Genomic DNA, 24,601 nt, shown 5'->3' on the forward strand with positions numbered 1-24,601 from the left:
CACAAGTGTGTCATTTCCGCCTTACCTGGGGTTCATGTCTCTTATATGGGATTTAAACTGCCTTATCTTGGGTTTACATCCCTTATCTAGGGATAAGGCGCCTTATCTGTGGTTTAGACGGCCTTATCCTGGGTTTACGTTCCTTACCTGTGGCTAAGATGCCTTAACCTTAGCATATCGCAGTCTAAACCCAGATAATGCATATAAACCCCAGATAATGCGCCGTAACCCCAGATAAGCGACGTAGACCCCAGATAAAGCAGTCTAAACCCCAAATAAGGTGCCTTAACACTTAATAAGGAACATAAACCACAGAAAAGGCATCCAAACCCCACATAAGGTGCCTTAACTCTAGATAAGGGTTGTTAACACCAGATAAGGGTCGTAAACCTCAGATAAGGCATCTAGCCTAAACCTAAGATAAGGCGCCTTAACCCCAGATGTGGCAGTCTAAACCCCAGATAAGGCGCCGTCAAGGGTTTACTTCTCTTATCTTAGGTTTATGTTCCTTATTTAGGGTTAAGGCGCCTTATTTGGGGTTGGGACTGGTTTATCTGAGGTGTACGTCCCTTATCTGGGGTTACGGCGCCTTATCGGGGTTTAGACTGCCATATCTGAGTTTACGTCTCTTATCTGGGGTTAAGGCGCCTTATCTTGGGTTTAGATGTCTTATCTGAGGTTTACGACCCTTATCTGGGGTTAACGACCCTTATCTAGAGTTAAGGCGCCTTATGTGGGGTTTAGATGCATTATCTTAGGTTTATGTTCCTCATTTAGGGTTAAAGCGCCTTATTTGGGGTTTAGACTGCTTTATCGGCGGTCTTATACGTCCCTTATCTGGGGTTACGGCGCATTATCTGGGGTTTAGATGCCTTATCTGGGTTTAGACTGCGATATGCTAAGGTTAAGGCATCTTAGCCATAGGTAAGGAACGTAAACCCAGGATAAGGCCGTCTAAACCACAAATAAGGCGCCTTATCCCTAGATAAGGGATGTAAACCCAAGATCATAAGAGACATGAACCCAAGATAAGGCGGAAATGACACACTTGTGCTTCTGCTCTCATTCAAAAATCACATTTACGCTCTACCAAATGGGGGCCATCTTGGATTTCTGGGCAAAAATTAAGTTATTACGTCAAATTAATGTCAGATTCGGATTTCTTGGGGTCGACTTACCGGAAAAAGTGTCTTTGTACACGATTTTAGGTAATCTGGTTCAAAACTTATTTTTTTCAAGATGGCGCCGGCGGCCACCATCTTGGATTTCTGGGTAAATATGAGTTCGTAATGTCAAAGTAATGTCAAATTTGAAATCCTTGTGGTCGACTTATCCAAAAAAGTGTCTTTGTACACGATTTTAGGTCCTCTTGTTCAAAACTAAATTTTTCAAGATGGTGCCGGCCACCATCTTGGATTTCTGGGTGAAAATGATGCCGTAATGTCAAACTAATGTCAGAATCGGAATCCTTGTACTCGACTTATCCAAAAAAGTGTCTTTGTGCATGATTATAGGTGCTCTGGTTCAAAACTTATATTTTCAAAATGGTGGCGGCGGCCATTTTGGATTTTGGCCTCTAGCGAAAAATGCCGGGATTTTCGTGAGGGACATGGTGGCTAATTTTTTTCTAAATGGTCCATAGAAGACGAATCAATCGTCAAACCTTACTAGCCAGAGAGTGGTCACCAAAGTGAACTTTTTCCCCTAACTATTTTGTACATATACATTATGTAGCCAGAGGTTTCCAGTGATATAAAAATCTCAACTTTTTTTGAGAAAAGTGGGGGGATGAGGCTGTGGATCACGAAATGCCCCTTTAAAGATTTAAATATGCCTATCATGCGAGTATTTTGAGGGGGGCTTTGGGGGCACGCGCACGAGCACCCTAGGGTATAAGCAGGGGGCGGCAAAAAAGAAGGGGCAGGGGAAGATGAAGGGGCGGCTATTAATGGACAGAATGGGCAGCAAGAAAAAAATTAATTTGCTCTAATCAAAGTTACCCCGCATTTGGGGCAACTTTGGCTCGGAGTCAGAGTTACATTCCATGAAGCAAAAAAAAACATTCAACAGAATAATTACACCCCCTCTCCACAATTACCCCCCACCGCCTGGAGCCAGGGCCGAATTGACCTTTTGGGGGGCCCTGGGCCAGGCCAAAATTTGGAGGCCCCAAACTCACCGTGAGAAGACATCATACACTCAAGTGGCCAAGTTTTAGCTCGCGCCTAAAAAAAAAAATTTTAGACTATTTTAGTTCAAATTCAAGCTGAAATTTGCTATAAACCGGCCAGTGCGGTAAAATGGAAGATGCACACTGCACAAGGCAATTTTGGGGGCCCCAATAATTTGGGGGCACTGGGCCCGGGCGGGCCCATCTGGCCCTATAGTAGGCCTAAATCCGGCCCTGCCTCGAGCTGCATGTGGCGGCCCTGTAGGCGACCAATGGTATACCGTAGGCCTATGGTTTAGGGCCTACCGTTAGTTTTCAATAAGTTCCGTCCTTTTCATTAATAATTTTTCTTGCTGCCCATTCTGTCCTGCACTTTTTTCCCTTCATCTTCCCCTGCTCTTATTTTTTGCCGCCCCTACCTTTACCACGGGGGCCGCCCCAAAGCACCCCTATACGCGCATGATAGGCCTATAAATCTTTAAGGGGCTGTGCAATAAATATAGCTAATAGGCCTAGGTCTAATTATGAGCCCGGGGGCAACATTTCCAAACGGATCACCAAAAATCGCTTGCCCCCTCCCCTACCTCCCCTCTTGCCTCTCGGCCTGCCAAAAATTCTTTGCCCCCCTTAGGCCTAGGCCTACATGCCAAATTTGTAGGGATCCCAATTTGCAAACCTTAAAATGTTCTACATAGGGCCTATAAGCATAGGCCTATGTTGTGAGCGCAGCAAGGAAAATTGGCATATTTAAGCGTTTTCTGTTTTCCTATTTTAAACCTTTTTAGAGCGTTTTATTTAAAAGGTGCCCATGAATGTGTGCCAAAAATAGCCCCCCCCCTCGGCTTGCCAAAAATTGCTAAGGAGAAGGTCTCTCAGGTCTAATTTCCTCAAAATTGACGAAATACCGTAATTGATATTTTTTACCAAAAAGTTTTTTAAAAAAATTTCAGGAACAATAAAAATCGATCTTTATGAACAAAGATGTGTGCTTGGTTAATTTAATTTAACCCTTTTGCCGGCCTTTTTGGTTCCCCCACTTTGAGGTGCCAACACAATTGCGGTGCCAACAAATCTTTGCCCCCACCCCGGTCCATTTACCACCTCCCCGCATGATTTTGGGGAACCAGTCCAATGATTTAAAAACCTTGCGTTTTTTTTTCATCACCCCCCCCCACCCCACCCTCCCCCGTCCATTCACCACCTCGGGGATTCATCACATAAGGCCCGAAGGTAAACTGGAAATCCATCCTGAATCAATCAATCAACAGCTGCATAAGCTTAGTTTATACTTAATCGCTCAGCGACAAGCGATTGGTATTTGACCAATGAGCTATCACGCTTTTCCCAACGCAATAAAAAGTGGCCTACCTCATTGGCGTAGTAACCAATCGCTATCGCTTAGCGATATAGTATAATTTCAGCTTTTACATGTAAACACAATCGGTGACTGAGCATGCTGGGAAACACGTCAGCGTAGAAAAATAAATATGGCGACTACCATGGGATCCGGAATTCTGTGTCGTGTATGCCCATTTTGATGTTGTTATTTTATCCCGATCCTGACACAAAGACACCATATAATGATGCATGGGTCACCAAATAAAAGTCGTGATTTTATATCATTTACGGTAGCCGAAGATAGTGGCACGTACAATAATAGCAAAGGGAAAAGGAAACAGTCATGTTGGAGGGTAAGCTTAAAATTTACTAATTTTTCATAGTAATTTTGTAGGTACATGTATGCTAGGTGAATTCAAATTTGCCATCAAACTGCATCATTTTACATATCATATCAAATTAAAGCCCTTGAGTAAAGAAAGCCAAAACTGAAAACATTTTTGTTAATGTTATAGCACTTTCCATAACAAAGTTACATCTTGTCGAAGATTGACTTTCATCAAAAAGATTCAGCTAGCAAAATTCCAAAAAAAAAGCATTTCGGGGGTGTTTTTAGATCTTAGTCTCATGATGATAGCAGCTTTTTTTAATGGAACTGCTATCAAAATCCCTCTGAAATTCCATGTGCGAGTCTCTCATCACCAAAAAAAATCATATATTTGGGTCAAGTGAAGTATAGACAACATATTTATGTAGGTTTTCTTGAGCAAGCGGTTCTTTTAAATTTACAATGTAAATTTGTATTGCCGGTTTAGGCCATTTTGGCTTACTACTAGCAAATGTGTTAACTGACGTTTCCCTCTCATACCTAGTAGACATGGTAGATGTCATTATGTTTAAATGATAAAGACTGAAGTCTTGCTGGCAGGACTAGTATCTGAATATAATATTCCACCGCTGTTCATATCGCGTACAATTCAATACAGCGCGGGGGTAGACTTATCTATAAACGCGCAGTCGTTTTACTATCACGAGAGCGCGGGTGTAACATGGCGATGTCCATGTAACCGAAGAGCTCCAAAGAGAGCAAGCTGGGGTTTCCCGTCATATTTGATAGAATATGATGTTTTTCATACATAGGCCTACAATGTATGTATGTTTTATGTGTTGGGCAACAGGGAATACAATTTTACAAAGCCCTTGATTGCCGGTATTGCATCGCATTACATCGCAGTTTATGCAAATATTTGACTATTTCCTTTCAGATTCCTGATGAGATTTTAAAGATTTATGTAAATATTATTGTCAATAATAAATTATGTGAATGCAAACTTGCTGACAATATACGATAGTTTAGCAAGTTGTATTTTCACAAGCTTATCACGTCTCGCTGCCGTAGTGGTAAGAATTTTCATTCATTGACTGGTGACCCGGAAGTGTTGCAACTTGCAAAATGGGAGTGGTTAAATATGAAAGGTCAATAACTTGTTTGCTGATTGGTCCATTGGTTATGAATATTAATTAAGCTTTATTACTAATATTAGTAGGGTGGTCACATGAAAATTTCAAACCCACCCCTGGAATTGGAAATTGGAAAACGATTGTTCCTTCTGCAAAATGATTTTAAAAACCTTTTGAATCAACTCAATCGGACAATCCGTTGCGAAGATACAGCCTTTTAAAGATTCACAAAATTGGCCATTTTTACCCCATTTTAAGGAAAATCCTGATTTTGTCATAAATTGGCATATTCACAGAGCGATAATTGTGGGAATATAAAGCCAAAGAAGGCATGAGATGTATTGTTTTTGTTTATTTAAGGCCGTATAAAATTAATATTTTGGTTCTCGTCCAGAGGATTTTCATGAATTGATGAGGGAGGGAATTTTTTTTTTTTCCCAATGTAAAATCGCCATTTTCAGTAGTTTTCGGTCTTTTCCAACAGTGCTTGAAGAAACTATGAGGCACTTTTTTTTTTTTCAAATGTGAGATTCTGAGGATAAACCCCTAGAGTACCACAAAAAGACTTGGAAGTGATCCTTGTTCTCTAATAAACTTATTTATATGTATGAAAAATTCATAGATCATTCCAAAGTCTAAAATAATTGAAAAATCTAAAAAAAAAAAAAAATCTGACAAATCACAGAAATTGAGGAGGGAGGGGACGAGAACCAAAACATTAGTTTTATACGGCCTAATGTTCATTTATGCAAATATTAAATATCCAGGGTCATAATTGCTATATTTGCTTCTTTACAACATTTTTAAAATGGCTGAAATCACAAAAATAACTCTTCTGCCAGGACTTTTAAGGTACCGTAAATATATGTGATTTTCACCGTTGAGGGAGCGCTATTATGTGCCAATTATGACCTTCAAATGCCTGTATTTCCTAAACTACACAACCAAATTGTCTGATTTTTGCACAGGATTTTGCTCTGAGGGTCTAGATTGTAAAACTCAATATAGCATAATTGTACATCTTTGGGAAAATAGTTTTATTTGATGACAAAAAATTATTTTGTGCGTAACTTTTTTATGCGTGACCGTACAAAAATACTAGATTCACCTTCTTTACGAGCAGAATATTTTCTACCTAATTAGGTAGTCGGGTTTACACAGAAGTTACTAGGAGACAAATTATATGGAATTCAAAATGCCCAAAAGTTTTCCAACTGCTGCAGAATCTGTTACATTACATTTGTGTATGTAGGCAGGGGTACACACAATAGCTAGCATTGTGGCCACCCTAATATTATTAGGAGAATTAGGAGTGATCAGTCAACATAATTTTCGCGATTTTTATGACATCTGATGAAGTTGGTAAGCTTATAATCACTCAATTTTGGGCTGAATCAACTTGCGTGCGTCCACAGGTTGATGAAATTTGTTGAACATTGCGTCCAGCAATACAAAAATGCGTCTGGACGCAAGAATTCGCGTCCAGCGGGAGCCTTGATTTTCAAGACGAATAAAACATAGGCAACCTTGGCTCATGGGGCCCAATAAAATTGGATTGGACATTTACTCCTCATCAGTCATTAATATTCTTCGCAAGTTGGAATTTTTCTACAACATAATCACATATAAATATATTTTGCATCTGGACCTATAAACCCTTATTTTTCTTACTGTTGTGAAAAGAATAGGCCTATTAGTATGTGTAAGTCAATATTTGTCGGGATGTGTCAACAGCCCGGTCAACAGTCCACGCCTTTGTTGGTGGGGTGTGGATGTGGATGCGGATTGGGGTGTGGGGTGCGTGTTTGGTGCAAGCTGAGGGTATTACTACAAATGATGATATCACACAAAGCTTCACACATCAGTGGTTTCGTGCAACAAAGATTACTCTAAATTTAGCAGCATGTTGACTGATGATGGCGTCGCAATCTACGTCTTTGCTCAACTCAGACTCTGATAAGGTAACTTTTTTCACGGCAGTGAAATGATGCCACTTTCCCCCACATCTCATATGCACAGTTTATCCCTTACATATCCTGTGTCATGAATAGGTATGTAGCCCACCAGCCCTGTGCTTATAAGAGTCTAGGAAATAATTCCTAATATCTCATACCCTAGTTTGTATGCCTTTATCTAATCTTGCCACACATGACAACTTACTAATTAGCCCTAACCCGGAAAAGAGTCTGCCCAGGGTGGGAATTTTTAGCCTTTTTAGAAACATGTTTACAATTGGCTTATAGCCATCACATGCTGACAATACACATAACTGATTGGTTAATCAAAACTAGCAGGGGCCTGATTACAAAGTAAACATATTCTGTACATAGAAAACTGTTCAGCAAGCGATTTACTTCAGAAAATTACTACATTGCACAAAACTAAGTCCATTATCTATACTCTATAGTTAATTGAATGTTAGCTAATGTTTATTGACTCTTGTAATAACCCATGTGTAGGCCTATAAACCTGTATAATATTGGTGTTCATACATATGACCCTGACAAAAGTTAGCAAGAGCAAGCTGTGTAATTATTTTGTTTACTTGTGATAAGATACAATTTTCTTCGTAGTTATAGCCAAATTTGTTTCTTAGTACCGTAGGTGACTTAATAAAAATTCCTTTAAAAAGGAATGGGCACCCAATGTGAGCTTGGCCGTGAGGTGGTAAATTTCATGGTGGTTAGATTTGGTATTATTATCTCTTGCAAACCCAGTGACACCTCATTATAGAAATCAGACCTGTCGATGGGTTGTAAGAGGGGATAGCCTTTTCCAGGCATGAATTGGGCCATATATAAAGAAAGTTTTGCTACTTTGCAACGCAATAAAGACCTAAATGCAAAACGAGATCCTGTAGGTGGCTCCCGAGGTGGCTTAAAAAACTAAATGCAAAATGAGGTTTTTAAAAAAATATTGTTTTCCAGAGTCAAGACGCAGGTATCATTATTAAGCCTCATATCACTTATTTATTGTCGAATAAGTGCAGAGTAGGTTAGATATGAATACCGGTATTGAATGTTAGACCGAAGTAGCTCAAAGTATATGTACTATACACCTGATCTGTGAACTTGACTTTTTTAAAGACAAATTCTTGTTTAGGTTACTCTAAATTTGTTCCCCATTATAGCCAAATGATGAACTTTGTCGCTGCTCATCCCTTTTTAAGGGATTTTTTTATTAAAATTATCCTGGATGATAATGTCATGAAATAAATCAATGCTTCTATAGGCTATAATAGGCCTAGTAGGCCCATTTATACCCTGATTATGCAACAAAACCAACAACCAATATTTTGTTAATCTAATTTGTAAAAATATTGGCCTATTAGACTACAACCTTGGCGAAAAAGGTTGCTACACCTGAGTGTTAATTGGCCAACATCCTTCCCCGCTCCCCTATTGCAATGTTGATTTGCACATGGAGATGAGGTTGATGGTTTAACGGTCGACGGTCGACACAAACAAATTAAAAGAAACTAGCGGGAGACCCGCTAGTTGAGTAAACGGGAGCGGTTAGTAAACGGGAGCGGTTAGTAAACGGGAGTGGTTAGTAAACATGGTAAAACGGTGATGATAATCATGGTGTCTTGGTATAGATTATTCATCCAGTATAGTAATGATCATGTTAGCTTGATAATGTTGTTAGGCCTACTCACTCAATCCCTCAGATTACTTTTGAAACAGCTCGTGACAGAATGATTGATTTTAACTTTATCCCAACAAACATAAAACATTAAGGTTAGAAGAGGTTGCTAGAAAACGTTTCAATTCCAGGTTATAATAGTATAAAACATGTAAGAAACATGTTTAAAAGTTATGCAAAACATTTCCGTATTTGTGGACTTTCACCCACCCCTAACATTTAACCTTTTCGAGCTAATACTGAACAGTTAACGACTAATTCGGTCCCTGTTGGCTACATTTTAACATTCCCTCAGAAAAGTGGACTTTTTTGCAAATCTGTCACCCAATGACCCCCTTTTTCATCAGCTTACACCCAATGATCCCCCCGAAATGGCTTAATAAGGCCTTTACTTTGACCACGTTTCCAATTCTGAGGGGACACAACCCCCCGCACAGCACGCGACACAATGGGGCTTCGTGGCCATTCAAGAAGGTGGTGGCAAAAACTTCGAGTGTGCCCCCCACCCCCTTTTCCCAAATTTCTGGATCCGCCACTGTCTCACAGAAGAAGTCGGTCACGTACATACGTAGGCATACGCGCGGTAAGCCAACATTAAGTGCGTCCATACCATGCGTGTAAAGCGCGATGAAACCATGGTGCCGATGCAGCGCAGGTGCGTGACTCGCCACTTGACGCGTTTGCTGTCATGACCTGGCCCATAATGTTATTGACCTCAACGGCCTAGCAACTGACCATTTTTTTTGTTATTTCCATAGTGATTGAATAGTTTTGCAAAAATGAACGTCAGATGGTTTAATGGCAATATGTACCCGATCAATGTACGAATAAATCAGAGCTGAAAGTCAAATCATCTCGGAGCCTGCTTCTGAACAAGATTTAGCGACTTCCTTTTATTTATATAGATTTAGATTATTTAGAAAGTGCGTGAATCAAAATTCCAAGTTTATTTTTATAACCCTAAATACATTGCCAACATATATAATCGTTGTAAATCGATGAAATTATGTGTATTTGGAACGTTTCAGGTCAATTTTCTACCATATGCATTGCATAATTTTAAACTAACATTAATATATTAGATATGGCTACAAAATTCATTCACTTCACGTGGCTCGGCGGTAAAGGCGTCGATTTGTAATGTACATGCTACGGGTTCGAATCCCTTTGTTAGTTTTGTTAAAAATTAATATTTTTCCTCTTTTAATCCTTATTATTATTGTGGGCCTAATAGTTAAACTTTACGCTATTTCATCATCATTCAAAAAATTTCGGTGTACTATCTTCAGTAGACAGCATGTAATGGCGATTGAGAAGTTTTTTGACACATTTTGCATTATTTTGGCATCTTTAAAAAGGGCATTTCGTGATCCACAGACTCATCCCCCACTTTTCTCAAAAAAAGTTGAGATTTTTATATCACTGGAAACCTCTGGCTACATAATGTTTATGTACAAAATATTTCTTGCAGATTAATTCGTTTAGCAAAGATATCGTGAAATTTGAATTTCGTTCTGGTGCACCAGAACGAAATTACAACGCATTGTCTATGGAGCAGTGTAATACACATAATCATGCATAACTCATTTAACGCATAAAATCGGAATCAACTGAAATTTTGGGAATAGGTTTTTTCGTGGTTTTCTAATGACAAATTACATAAATAGAGGATGCTAGGATCACGAATAATAATTTAACTCCTTTAATAATTAATAATATACTGTACATAGGCCGATACGTGTGAAAATGATGTGAAAAAAGTTATCTACGCTTAATTGTAACATGGATAAAACGGACATGATCCACTAAAAACCTGTGTGTAGCAGCAACTTGATACGATTTTCCGTTACCGATATTTAACAGAAAATCATGCAGTTTAGAGGCCTAATTACGAAATGTGTGTAATTTAGCATATAGGGTGATTTCAGTGACCACTCCCTAAATATACCAAGTTCTTTGTCAAAATTTTTATTATGAATCAAAAGAATATTATCTACTCCCAAATCGTGTGCAATATGAAGCTCATACGACATTCCGTTTTTGAGTTATGAGACAAAAACAAAATTTAGATGAAATATTTTGCATTCGGCTCAGACAACCTTGGCGGAAAAGGTTGCCACACCTGAGCGTTAATTGGCCAACATCCTTCCCCGCTCCCCTATTGCAATGTTGATTTGGACAAAATCGTCATCATTTCTACATTACAGTCTCCCAACATTGAAAAATGGGGGGTGGGGAAGGGGCGAGTGTAACCTGCATGTACATTTGCAACTATTATACAAAATAATACGGAACTATCACATATTTGGCTCCGATTGTGTGCTTTTAACACCAGAACGTGCAGGTGTGGCAACAAATTTCCGCCAAGGTTGTAGTACTGTATAGCCTAAAAATTCCTGAATTATATAATGAAAAAAACGGGCAAAAACAATCAAGCGCTGCAGTCAGAAAGAAAGAAACGAGCAAGAAAAAAGAAAAAAAAAGTGAGAAAAATAAAATAAAATAAATGGAATGGACTCGAACACGTACCAAGTTTTCCAGCTCAAAACTATAGTATTATATAGTCGAACGCGACCCTTCTTCCACTCAGGTATTCAATTGGTCTTGACCCATAAATGATGTTATTTTTGCAAGCCAAAAGCAGACCCAATAAAAATAAAAGTTTCTGAAAATTGCACATTGCAGATGTGGAAGAGGCTGTCACGCCTCCAGCAACGATCGTGCTGTTGATGTTGGCGCTGTGCACAGTTCTTGGTGTCTACGTCTTACCCAATCTTTTGCATGGAGACCATCCCCCATCTGATGCTGATAGAGCTGCACTCAACCGCATACATCGGATAGAAGACCAGGCTGCTGCTGAATTTAAAAACAAAGCCAAGGAGCATTTGGAAAATATTAAGGTACATGTATTCTATAGGTAGCCATAGTCCATGGACTGTAACTGTGGGGAGTGCTGGACCAAGCACTATGCTTCCACTGTGCCTTGAATTGTATACGGTACTAGTGACGCAAGCCAAAAGTAGTGCTATCCATGGATTGCATTTTTTATCAATTTATTAACATTTCTGTAAGGACATATATCCTTTGTAATTTTTAATGGTTGAGGGATTAAAACTGAAGGCAATATAAAATTGCTTCTAAGTTCTATTATTTAAGGTGAGATGGGAGCCTTCAGGTCATATTTTTCCAGTTTGGGTAATTTTGCTTCAATAACTTTTTGTTGGTTACAGAGGTTTTTACAAAACTGTTTTTTCACTAGTGAATGCTGTATCATTATACATGGCTAAAAAAGGAGATGTTATTACTTTTTCACAAGCTACCAAATGTACAAAAAAGCATAACTGCCTCAAACATTTATTTTATGATTAGCCTTAATTGCATTTTTTCTCAGTTCCAATGGCATTTTCTTTAACAATTAACAAATGTAGCATTTCCATTGCTAATACATAAGCTAACCTGTCATTTTTTCTGCTAATCTAATCAGTTAAGGAGGCCTAAATCTAGGAAAAACATGTTACTTTACCCCTAACCGTACCTATGGTTTTTTTGCTATCGGAAGTTAAAGAACAAGGAGAGAAGACAAACAAAGAAGTCACCTGGCACCCCTGGGATTCGAACCTCTGAAGCACTGTTTATTCATGGATATCTGATCATGTGATGCGATGTGATTCATGGATATCATATGATGCGATGACGCAATCAGCCTAAGTCATACTCAGGGAATCGCAGGCCGGGCCAGCGAAACCGCCGTGGGTACAGGCCTTTGATCTTGTGCGTGGCATGTGATGGGTCGGAGGTTTGAATCCCGGGGTGCCAAGTGACTTCTTTGTTCATCTTCTCTCCTTTTTTGTTTGTTAACTTCTGATAGCAAAAACCATGGGTACAGTTAGGATAACTTTCTAGTGTACCCAAGTTTTGCGAAGTTTATGGGTATTTCTTCACTACTATATAATGATATAGTCAAAAAGTACTTATAAATAATGATATTCACTAGCTGGTGAATTTGGTATAAGGACTGGGTGGTTAGCAGGTTTACTGACATACCACTTTCCTTTCCTTGCCCTCCTACCAACAGAAAAGGCCGAATAAAAGAGGTCCGCCATCCATCAAGCAATACCCTCAGGAAGGTGTCGCAGGAGATGCAGTAGAACCCGCAGCAGCAGCAGATAAAAAAGTAGGTCCCAATGATAAACTCTTGCAAGTCCATCCCCGTCTGAGGATAGCCCGTGAACAAGAAGAAGAAGAGATGCGTGAACATGAGCGTGTACAAGGTGTGGACCAAGAGGAGAAGCTTAAGGCTGAACCACTGCTCCCTGCTGATGATGAGGAGGAGGCAGAGGATTGGGGCCAAGAAGTCGGGGCAGCTGCAGGAGCTCTTGAGGTGAGATCATGTAAACAGCATGTGATTTGCATGTGGTGTGTGTAAATGCTTTGTTGTTTTGCACTTTGACTCCCAATTTAAGCAGCAGCAAGATGTGATGGCACTAAAAAATGAAATAAATGAAACATATCATCTAGTGCCGTCGTCGACATGCCTTATGTCGACATAATGTCGACGCCGGCACGAATCCCGACATGTCGACATCAAAAAAAAAATTAAAAAAAAATTTTTTTTTTTTTTTTAATTTTCAAAAAATATTTTTGGCCAGAAAAAGTAAGTTATAGGCCCAAAATTACTTGTTATTCAAGGTTGAAACCAGAGAAATACTGCTACTAAAAATATAAAAAATGCCAATTTTTTTTTACAAAGTTGGATAAATTTGTTTATTTTGATTACCTTTCTTTCTATTGAACAGTCAGGGACACATTGAATTAGTATGCATTGCTAGCTGTTCAATAGAAGCAAAAGTAATTAAAATATACAAATGTATCCAACTTTGTAAAAAAAAATTGGCATTTTTTTTTTTTAGCAGTAGTTTCTCTGGTTTCAACCTGAATAACAAGTCATTTTGGGCCTATAACTTGCTTTTCTGGCCAAAATATTTTTGAAAATTAAAAAAAAAAAAAAATTTTTTTTTTAGAATTTTTTTATGTCGACATTACACTGTCGACGTCGGTATACTAATTTTATCGACATGTCGACATTAAAAAACGGTGCCGACGACGGCACTAATATCATCTGCATCACAGATTGAAGTGAATGTGCAGTGAAAATAGCTGCTTGTGAATTTGATGTTGATAGTATATGTCATTTGTGTGTGCATGTGATGTTCAACTACTGCTTGGGTTGTGAACATTTTGTAGATTGTGATAATTGATGACAAAAGTGTGCTGTGCTTGCTGTGAAAATTGGGCTATTCCAGTTGAAATCTGTGTACCCTCCGGAAGATATGACCTTAATCTGCCGCACAGGGGTGTGAATCTCAAATGGGGTTACCTGAGTAGGTGACTCGATGACTCCATGTACCCCCTGTGTGGGAGATTAAGGTCATGTCTTCCATAGGGGGTGTAGATTTCAACTGGAATAGCCCATTTGGTTGAATACCTTAATTTAGACATCATAATTTGTGGTGGATTAGGGGCTTATTGGGGCCTTGCACTCTAAGGAACCGACCTAAAGATTGATTATTTTTAATTTTTAAACAAAACTAAGCCTACTCCTTTATGGGAATATTTCAAGGGCATGCAGAACTTGGTATAATTAATGGCCAGAATGCAAGAAATTTAGACACCTGATTTGGAAAGGTACAACATGTAAAAGCTGAGTGATTTGTACAATTAGTGGAGACCCCACAATGCCCTGTTTGCTCAGTTACCAAGTTATTTGCAGTAACAATAACAAATTAACAAATACAGCTTATTTGTGGCAAAAACATAAGCCAAATTCTTATTTTACTTGTAAATCTAATCAAATTTGAACCAGTTTGCACAGCTTCAAATTAGTTGCATTCTTAGATGATGACTTCTCAAATGTAAGGCTACTGTCAATTTTTTGCTGGAGTTTCAGTGAAGCAGCTTCAAACAGGGTTGTAGCTACTAACACTGGGTGGTTAAGCCCAGTGGGTGGTTAAGCCCACCACTCACCTCTGGAGCCCACCTGTAAAGGTTAATTCATTCCTGGCACCCACCAATCAAATTTTAAGAATATGTGTATTTTACGGAATGCATCTTATCAATGCCCAGTATTGGCAACATCTTGCTAAACATATCTAGGTTCTGTAAATTGTCACCTGACACTCGGCTAGCTACAACCCTGGTCTCAAAGCAGGTTACTTTTATTGTGAACAAGTGAAGAGATTGATGAAGTCTTATAACTAGTTTAATTTCCAAGCTGACTTCCTCCCTCCCTGTCTGTAATGAAACCAGAAGTAGTTCAAAATAACATTGACGTTTGAAAGAGCATAGAAAAAATGTAATTGACATTTAACCCCTTCCTCCCCCTCTCCCTCCATCCATAACAAAATTAGTTTAATTTCAGTTTTAATGGACATTAATTTTTAACCCTTCTACCCACCCTCCCTCCCTCCCCCTCTCTCCCTCCATCTCTAACAAAACTAGTTTAATTTCAATTTTAATGGACATTTAACCCCTTCCTCCCACCCTCCCGTCCCTCTCTTCCTCCGCCCCTTACAAAACTAATTTCGCTAGTAGGACGTCATCAATCTTTTGGTTTGTTCCCTAAATAACTCTATCATTGAAAATGGTGAATGCTATGCTAAATTGTAATTAAATTACATCAGATATACTTAATGGATTTGTCCAGTCCTCCCTGCTGATGCCTGTATTTTATTGCATGCAGTAATGAGTAATCATTTTGGTTTTAATCTTTTATGATGTTCCATATACATTTATAATTATATATGTCATTACCACCAAATGCTGACAAATCCCAAATAACTAAAGGCCTCACAAAAAGTAACCTTGCCATTATAAATATGCTTATAACTTGAAAACTATTAATTGTACTTGTTATTTGAAAACATCAGAAGAAAAAAAAATTGCAAGACGGTCATTATGACAACTTGTTTGATACAATTGACAAATTAAGGATTGTGGTGTCAGTTGAAGTTTGAATATGACAATTTGTCATTTCCATTTTGCATTAAATTGTATTGTTCTGAATTCAGGGCAGATATAATTTCAGGTTTTATATGCTACAATGCTTGACTTTTATAACCATTGATCATTGTAAATGCAACTTTTAAATTCGGGGTTTTTGCTGAACCATGAAATGGTATCAGCCTATATTAGTGTATGTCCCTTACTTACCAACCATTTGGTCTAAAATGGACATATCTTTAAATGCCACGAAGGTATGAACCCCCAAGTGGTGTCAAATGAAAGAGAAAGAAGTAAAGAATATGATAAAAATATTTCCTGACGTCAGAGGTCATGCAAGGGTCAAAGGGGTCAAAAAAGGTCATTTTAACCAAAAATGCTCCAATTAAGCTGAAATTTATATGCAATGATCCTTATGACATTCTAAACATGTTTAAAATATTTTTATATTCATTTAAGGTCATTAAGGGGTCATAAAGGGGTCAAAGGTCAAGTTTCCAAAAATGCTCCAATTGAGCTGATATTTAAATGCAATGATCTTTAAGACATTCTAAACATATTTAAAATATTTTAAAATTCATTTAAGGTCATTAAGGGGTCAATAAAGGGGTCAAAGGTCAAGTTTTCAAAATGGTTCAATTGAGCTGAAATTTAAATGCAATGATCCTTATGACATTCTAAACATGTTTAAAATAATTTAATATTCATTTAAGGTCATTAAGGGGTCATAAAGAGGTCAAAGGTCAAGTTTTCAAAATGCTCCAATTGAGCTGAAATTTAAATGCAATGATCCTTAAGACATTCTAAACATGTTTAAAATAATTTTTATAAAATATTTAGTATTTAATAAAATATTCATTTAAGGTCATTAAGAGGTCATAAAGGGGTGATATATATACATGTACCACAATATACTGCCAAAGCCCCATGGTTCAGCTATGGTGCGGTAACCGCTCTAGTTCTTTAAAACACTACTTTGTTGTTGATGTTAAATGAAATTGGGTGAATGGAGCATTAAATTAGCATAAAACATCCATCATTCTATGTTAAAATATTATACAATTAATAGTTCTGACACTATAGACACATGTATTTTATAGCTGAGTTACTTTTTATGAGATCTTTATAATAACTATAGAGGTGATGTTATCGAATTGGTTGCAGTGCGATGCCATTTTGCCATGGTTGCTGTTTGTGCTTAGCAAATCACACAAGGCACCACATAAGACTTACAGGGACAGTCTATAGATATCTGGTATTGGTCAGTTTGTAGAAATGCCCTGAAGGCCTCTTGTATTTCAAGGTGGATATCATGCTCCTGCAAAAAAAATGTATAAAAATAGTAGTTTTTCATGGGCAAGCAATGTACATCATGTAGGGTGCAGAAACATCAAAAATCAGTGAAAACGGTATGTTTGAAAGGACCTCAAACATGAAACAACAAAAAATGGAAAAATAATTATTGTTTTACACTGTTTTAGTGTAGCAAATACAACCAAAATAATATGTTTCGGATATCATGGAACCCTGGTAAAATACTTGCTTAGGGTCCGTTTTGAAAGTTACATGCTATCCACCTCGAATACAAGTGCCCCCCGGTAGAAATGACAATATATTTTATACTGGTGGTTATGGTGAATTAATGTGTAGTATAGATGAGATGACATTCATGTAATACCAAACAGGTGGTAGGTGGTATCATTGTATGCAGCCTGTTTTGTTGAGGACTACATGCTTTTAAAATTTGTGCCAAATCGATAAAGGGCAATATTGGCTATTGAAAAATGAGGGATCGTATTTGATATAATCAAATTAAATAAGTTATTTGTCACTAATATTGGTTTGGAGATATAGCCAATAATTGTATTCAACTTCTTTCGTATTTTAGTGTTCGTAAGCAACACTGAAATAACCATATCTGGAGAAGTGTATCAATTGTGATTGAGTTTTTATTAAAACAAAGCTTTGGAAATGGTACATACATACTGTACAATGCAATTGGAAATTGAATTTTGATTTTTCTAGAGAAGTGACTTATTTTATTTGATCGCATCACATATGCTGTTCCATCAAGCGTATCGATAGACCAGTCCCTTGCCTTTATGTATAAACCGTGCAGAAAGCTGAATCTTGGACAGCTATCCAGTTACCCCGGTAGCAATTGCTTTATACCATGTGGGAGTAACTGGATTTTTGACCAAGATTATGCTCTCTGCACAAACCTTGCTGTCACCTCATCTATAACCAGTTAGCTTTTTCTTCTCTCTGCTTTTTTTTCTTTCAAAATATTTGAAAGAGACCAGAAAATGCATCCATGCGAAAATTTGAAAAGTTAAAAAAACAGTAAGAAAAAACTTCAAAACACACGAAAATGGAGCAGATAAATATTCACAACTGCAAATATGCTGTTTTTAATTTATACATTGCATGTCAGGCCAAATTTATGGGGAATCATGGATTTACGCCACATTTCTGGACTTGCAATTTAAATTAGTTATGTGAAGAAAAAAATGATTTAATGGGAGGTAAATTCTGGTACAAGTGTGCTTTATTTTGCTTTAAATCTGAATTTGTAAGCATTGTTTAGTTTACCAGTGTTTAGGTGATTCCAACTTTCTTTTTTCTTCTTTGTTTTGTTTCTTTTTGTCTCTATAGGTCCTGCATGGTGCATTGTATAATAATAGTAGCCTTTCTCTCCTCTGGGAACCATGTCATGCTTGTGTGAATGGGTTATGTCTCCTGCATCTCAGCTTCTTCATGGTCATTCTCTGCTGGCTGTCAAATGGGGGCGCTTTTATTATTCATTTTTGTGCTTTATATTATAAACCATTATAATTTGCACCTACTCTTAATCACAAGCAAGCAATTTATGTTTTTCACTATAATTTAAATTATTAGTATTTCATGAAGTAAATTGCAAATATGATATGTGAAAGTTAGTCTCTTGGTGTGGGGATCTAATAAAGCTCACAATTGTCAAATATTTCATTAGTAAACTATAAGCAATGTGAAAATATTCAATTCTTTGTAGAAATATCTAATAGCATAAAATCATGCTACTTGCATACCTAATACTAATGTCATGAAAATGGAAGTTTTAAAAAGGTAAAGTCTAACCTAATTTGGGTCAGATGCATTGCCATAATAATAATAATATTACTACTAAGCTTCTTTTAATTCATCATCAATTCATCTTTCTACTTATTGATCATATTCTTTTTGGTTTGCTGAGATCACTGATTGTGCTTTGAATTCATTAAACGACACACTGCACTCACGAGTATGATTGATGCTGCACAAATGGTTTCCATGGGGATATGGTGGTTTTGAGCTCACATTTACTCTCTGCACTAAAAATCAAAATTATTTTTAGAAAATAATATAAAATAAGTTTTGTCTGAAGCCATAGAGGATCTTTTCTACAGGTAAACTACACAGAATTTACAAACAAAAGACAATTTATGGTTTCTTAAGTCTTTCTGTTGCTGCTATTTAGTGATATCGGAAATATGTGATATTTTTCAAATTAAATTAATCATTTTGCGATACATTTAAAACTGCTGACTAACTTTGCATTCCCTTGATCTACATGTATGACCTGAGCTGGAAGTGAGTATTTCTGATATCATGTATTATACAGTCACAAAATTATCGTTAAGCTTAGCTTCTTAAAAAGTAAACTATTAATAAATATCAAAAAATTACTACAAGCAAAATATGCAAATTATTACTGATTCTTACTAACCCATTGTGACATGTGACCTTTGACAGGATAACCAAAATAATGACGACCAGGCCGGAGTCGTAGTACATGAAGAAGAAAATGTGATAGCACCAAATGTAGTGCATGATGACATTGAAGCACCAAACCCAGCCCCTAATCAAGAACAACCAGCTTATGGTAAGAGAACAGTCAATGGGATATGGAAACAAATATGTGACACAATCAAGGGAACTGAGTCGCATGGTGCTAATATTGATTTTGAGATATTGGCAAAGAAAATATTAAAATTCTTTTGTTTTATATTCTTTTCAGGCATGTTACTCATTCCCCTTGATCATGTCACATAATACATTATGCAACAAACACACACATGTAGTACACGATAACATTAGAGCACCAAACCCAGCAATACCAGTGCTGTCATTGGAGATTAACAAATTACTAGACACAGTGCTTAGAACATGTCAAAATGATTTTTCTTAGAACATGTCAAAATGATTTAGCATGTGTTATGCTGCATGTTGGAAGACTGGCTCCTCAAAGAATAAATTGGCAGTTCCATACCACTTCATAAATAATACTTCTAGCATTTTAGAATTATTCACTTGGCCTGTAAGAGGTATAAGCAACATTGCTACATGTAATGTTCAGTTGGCTGTATTTGGCATAAACAATAAAGGCAAGCACATTATGAGCATTAATATACTTGTGATATTTTTTATCTTGTTTTGACACAGGTCCACAGAATGAGAAGCAGAGAGCAGTTGTAGATGCCTTCCAACATGCATGGAAAGCTTACCGTCTGCATGCATGGGGTCATGATGAACTCAAACCTATCAGTAAATCATACAGTGAATGGTTTACATTAGGGCTGACATTGATAGATTCACTAGATACAATCTATATCATGGGATTAGATAAAGGTAAGCTTACTGTGTACATGCATGGAGTCAGGATAAACTCAAACCTATCAGTAGAACCTATTGTGAATGGTTTACATTAGGCCCCCAGGGCTTTAGCTCACAGTGAATGGTTGACATAACTTTGGGCTGACATCGATGATTCACTGATTGCAGTGTATATCATAGGTTTATACCTTGATGAGGTAGTAATGTGAGTGCACATATCATGGACCGCAGCTTCAAATCACTAGCGTTCACTCAACGCATGTACCCACACACACGCTTAAAGACGCCACATAGTTGCAATGCAACAACTGCCTCAACGAGTTGATGTCACTGCCTCTTTCGAGACAAAAAATGGTATAGACCGAGGTATGCTATTAATTGACTCTGTGACTTAATATTATTTTGCAGCATGTTTTGGGAGTCATGGGATAGTGTTGAAAGTATTAACCCAATTTGGTTACCAGACTTGGTATTTTTTTTGGTATGTTAAGACTAGTGATTGGTATGGGGATTTTTAATGCGGTTCAGTCCTTTCAAATCTAGTGAAGTAATCCCTGTGTCTTTATTTCAGAATTTCAAGAAGCCAGAGATTGGGTGGCTAATGAAATGGATGTGAAACCAAGCAAAGATGTTAATCTATTTGAGACCACCATCCGTGTCTTAGGAGGACTCCTTAGTACATACCATCTATCAGGAGATCCTATATTCTTAGATAAAGCTGTAAGTACTGTCTCTGTCTGTCTGTGAGTGTCTGTCTGATGTTAATCTATTTGAGACCACCATCCGTGTCTTGGGAGGACTCCTTAGTACATACCATCTATCAGGAGATTCTATATTCTTAGATAAAGCTGTAAGTACTGTCTCTGTCTGTCTGTGAGTGTCTGTCTGATGTTAATCTATTTGAGACCACCATCCGTGTCTTAGGAGGACTCCTTAGTACATACCATCTATCAGGAGATCCTATATTCTTAGATAAAGCTGTAAGTACTGTCTCTGTCTGTCTGTGAGTGTCTGTCTGATGTTAATCTATTTGAGACCACCATCCGTGTCTTGGGAGGACTCCTTAGTACATACCATCTATCAGGAGATTCTATATTCTTAGATAAAGCTGTAAGTACTATCTCTCTCTGTGTGTCTGTGAGTGTCTGTCTGATGTTAATCTATTTGAGACCACCATCCGTGTCTTAGGAGGACTCCTTAGTACATACCATCTATCAGGAGATCCTATATTCTTAGATAAAGCTGTAAGTACTGTCTCTGTCTGTCTGTCTGTCTGTGAGTCTCTGTCTGATGTTAATCTATTTGAGACCACCATCCGTGTCTTAGGAGGACTCCTTAGTACATACCATCTATCAGGAGATCCTATATTCTTAGATAAAGCTGTAAGTACTGTCTCTGTCTGTCTGTCTGTCTGTGAGTCTCTGTCTGATGTTAATCTATTTGAGACCACCATCCGTGTCTTAGGAGGACTCCTTAGTACATACCATCTATCAGGAGATCCTATATTCTTAGATAAAGCTGTAAGTACTGTCTCTGTCTGTCTGTCTGTCTGTGAGTCTCTGTCTGATGTTAATCTATTTGAGACCACCATCCGTGTCTTAGGAGGACTCCTTAGTACATACCATCTATCAGGAGATCCTATATTCTTAGATAAAGCTGTAAGTACTGTCTCTCTCTGTGTGTCTGTGAGTGTCTGTCTGATGTTAATCTATTTGAGACCACCAGCCGTGTCTTAGGAGGACTCCTTTAGTACATACCATCTATCAGGAGATCCTATATTCTTAGATAAAGCTGTAAGTACTGTCTCTCTCTGTGTGTCTGTGAGTGTCTGTCTGATGTTAATCTATTTGAGACCACCATCCGTGTCTTAGGAGGACTCCTTAGTACATACCATCTATCAGGAGATCCTATATTCTTAGAAAAAGCTGTAAGTACTATCTCTCTCTCTGTGTGTCTGTGAGTGTCTGTTCGATGTTAATATATTTGAGACCACCATCCGTGTCTTAGGAGGACTCCTTAGTACATACCATCTATCAGGAGATCCTATATTCTTAGATAAATCTGTAAGTACTGTCTCTGTCTGTGTGTCTGTGAGTCTCTGTCTGATGTTAATCTATTTGAGACCACCATCCGTGTCTTAGGAGGACTCCTTAGTACATACCATCTATCAGGAGATCCTATATTCTTAGATAAAGCTGTAAGTACTGTCTCTGTCTGTCTGTCTGTCTGTGAGTCTCTGTCTGATGATAATCTATTTGAGACCACCATCCGTGTCTTAGGAGGACTCCTTAGTACATACCATCTATCAGGAGATCCTATATTCTTAGATAAAGCTGTAAGTACTATCTCTCTCTGTGTGTCTGTGAGTGTCTGTTCGATGTTAATCTATTTGAGACCACCATCCGTGTCTTAGGAGGACTCCTTAGTACATACCATCTATCAGGAGATCCTATATTCTTAGATAAATCTGTAAGTACTGTCTCTGTGTCTGTGAGTCTCTGTCTGATGTTAATCTATTTGAGACCACCATCCGTGTCTTAGGAGGACTCCTTAGTACATACCATCTATCAGGAGATCCTATATTCTTAGATAAAGCTGTAAGTACTATCTCTCTCTGTGTGTCTGTGAGTCTCTGTCTGATGTTAATCTATTTGAGACCACCATCCGTGTCTTAGGAGGACTCTTTAGTACATACCATCTATCAGGAGATCCTATATTCTTAGATAAAGCTGTAAGTACTGTCTCTGTCTGTCTGTCTGTGAGTCGCTGTCTGATGTTAATCTATTTGAGACCACCATCCGTGTCTTAGGAGGACTCCTTAGTACATACCATATATCAGGAGATCCTATATTCTTAGATAAAGCTGTAAGTACTATCTCTCTCTGTGTGTCTGTGAGTGTCTGTTCGATGTTAATCTATTTGAGACCACCATCCGTGTCTTAGGAGGACTCCTTAGTACATACCATCTATCAGGAGATCCTATATTCTTAGATAAATCTGTAAGTACTGTCTCTGTCTGTGTGTCGGTGAGTCTCTGTCTGATGTTAATCTATATGAGACCACCATCCGTGTCTTAGGAGGACTCCTTAGTACATACCATCTATCAGGAGATCCTATATTCTTAGATAAAGCTGTAAGTACTATCTCTCTCTGTTTAATACCACCACATGTGTTATAAGACTCTTACATGCCATTTATTAGGAGATTTTATATCCCTAAAAAAGCTGTACTGTCTTCATGTCTTATTCTTTTGCTCTCACTGTCTATTTCTCTTTTGTCTGTCTGTGAGTCTGTCTGATGCTTGAGTTTTTCCTTTGTTGCGTGGCTAATTTCAAAGCTCTCTGTCTATATGTCTATCTCTGTTTCTCTCTGTTTGAATTTTTCGAAATATGTGATGTGCCGTACCAAAAGGAGACACTTTTGGACAGGTTATCAATTTTGAGGTTTTTACATACAGATATTTTGCTCCACAACGCCGTTTTCCCCAATGAAATCGGACATTCCTAAGCGAAGATATTGAATTTGTAAGTTATGGTATTATAAAATTGGAAATTGAGATATCGGCCTTTTAGAAATATTATTGACAATGTTGAGAGTAGGAATTACCTTGAAAATTGTCTCAAAAAATGTAAGTTATATTCCAGTATGAAACTATCAAACAATATTTTAAACATTAATAACATCACAAATTAGCAACAAACCCATATTTTGGAAAAAAATCACCCGGACAGATTTTTGGCTATTTCTCCATTTACGATCCTGCCCAAAAGTTTCTCCTTTTGACATGACATGTCACATATTTAGAATTTTACTGAGCATTTCTGTTTCTCTTTTATTTTATAGAAAATCTTGGGAGACAGCCTATTACCTTGTTTTAACACTGGCTCCAAAGTACCTTATTCTGATGTAAACTTGAAAACTGGTAAAGCTCATCCACCGCGCTGGGGACCGGATAGCTCCGTATCGGAAGTCAGCACAATCCAAGTGGAATTCAGAGACTTATCGTTTACAACAAACGATCCAAAATACAAAAATGCAGCAGATGCTGTAATGAGGCATTTACATACACTGCCCAAGGAGAATGGACTAGTGCCAATATTTATCAATGCCAATTCTGGGCAGTTTAGAAAACATTCTACTATTACTATGGGAGCTAGGGGGGATAGTTATTATGAATATTTGTTAAAACAATGGCTTCAAACTGGGAAGACAGAAAAACAGTGAGTATACGACACATAATTTTGTATAATATTTAATTAAGGTACAGAATTAGAGCAAATCTGAAGCAAAATGTGCTCAAAATATCTCCAAGCAAAAAGGGTATTGTAGCCTATCATATATTTGTCAATCACAACA

The 24,601-nt window shown here is 37.7% G+C and overlaps 1 protein-coding gene across 1 annotated transcript in view; it reads left to right on the forward strand.

Annotated features, from left to right (window-relative positions):
- The first annotated feature begins 3,617 nt into the window (after nucleotides 1–3,617).
- The window catches only part of LOC140137921 (endoplasmic reticulum mannosyl-oligosaccharide 1,2-alpha-mannosidase-like), a 33,507-nt gene continuing 12,523 nt past the window's right edge, over nucleotides 3,618–24,601 (forward strand). The window contains 8 exon segments of the mRNA XM_072159724.1: nucleotides 3,618–3,861; nucleotides 11,300–11,327; nucleotides 11,330–11,514; nucleotides 12,690–12,995; nucleotides 19,385–19,514; nucleotides 20,075–20,260; nucleotides 20,817–20,965; nucleotides 24,089–24,465. Of these exon segments, the coding sequence (XP_072015825.1) occupies nucleotides 3,751–3,861; nucleotides 11,300–11,327; nucleotides 11,330–11,514; nucleotides 12,690–12,995; nucleotides 19,385–19,514; nucleotides 20,075–20,260; nucleotides 20,817–20,965; nucleotides 24,089–24,465 (1,472 nt within the window). The 5' untranslated portion in view covers nucleotides 3,618–3,750.

The sequence above is a fragment of the Amphiura filiformis genome, chromosome 17 (assembly GCF_039555335.1).
Source record: "Amphiura filiformis chromosome 17, Afil_fr2py, whole genome shotgun sequence".
Lineage (NCBI taxonomy): Eukaryota > Metazoa > Echinodermata > Ophiuroidea > Amphilepidida > Amphiuridae > Amphiura > Amphiura filiformis.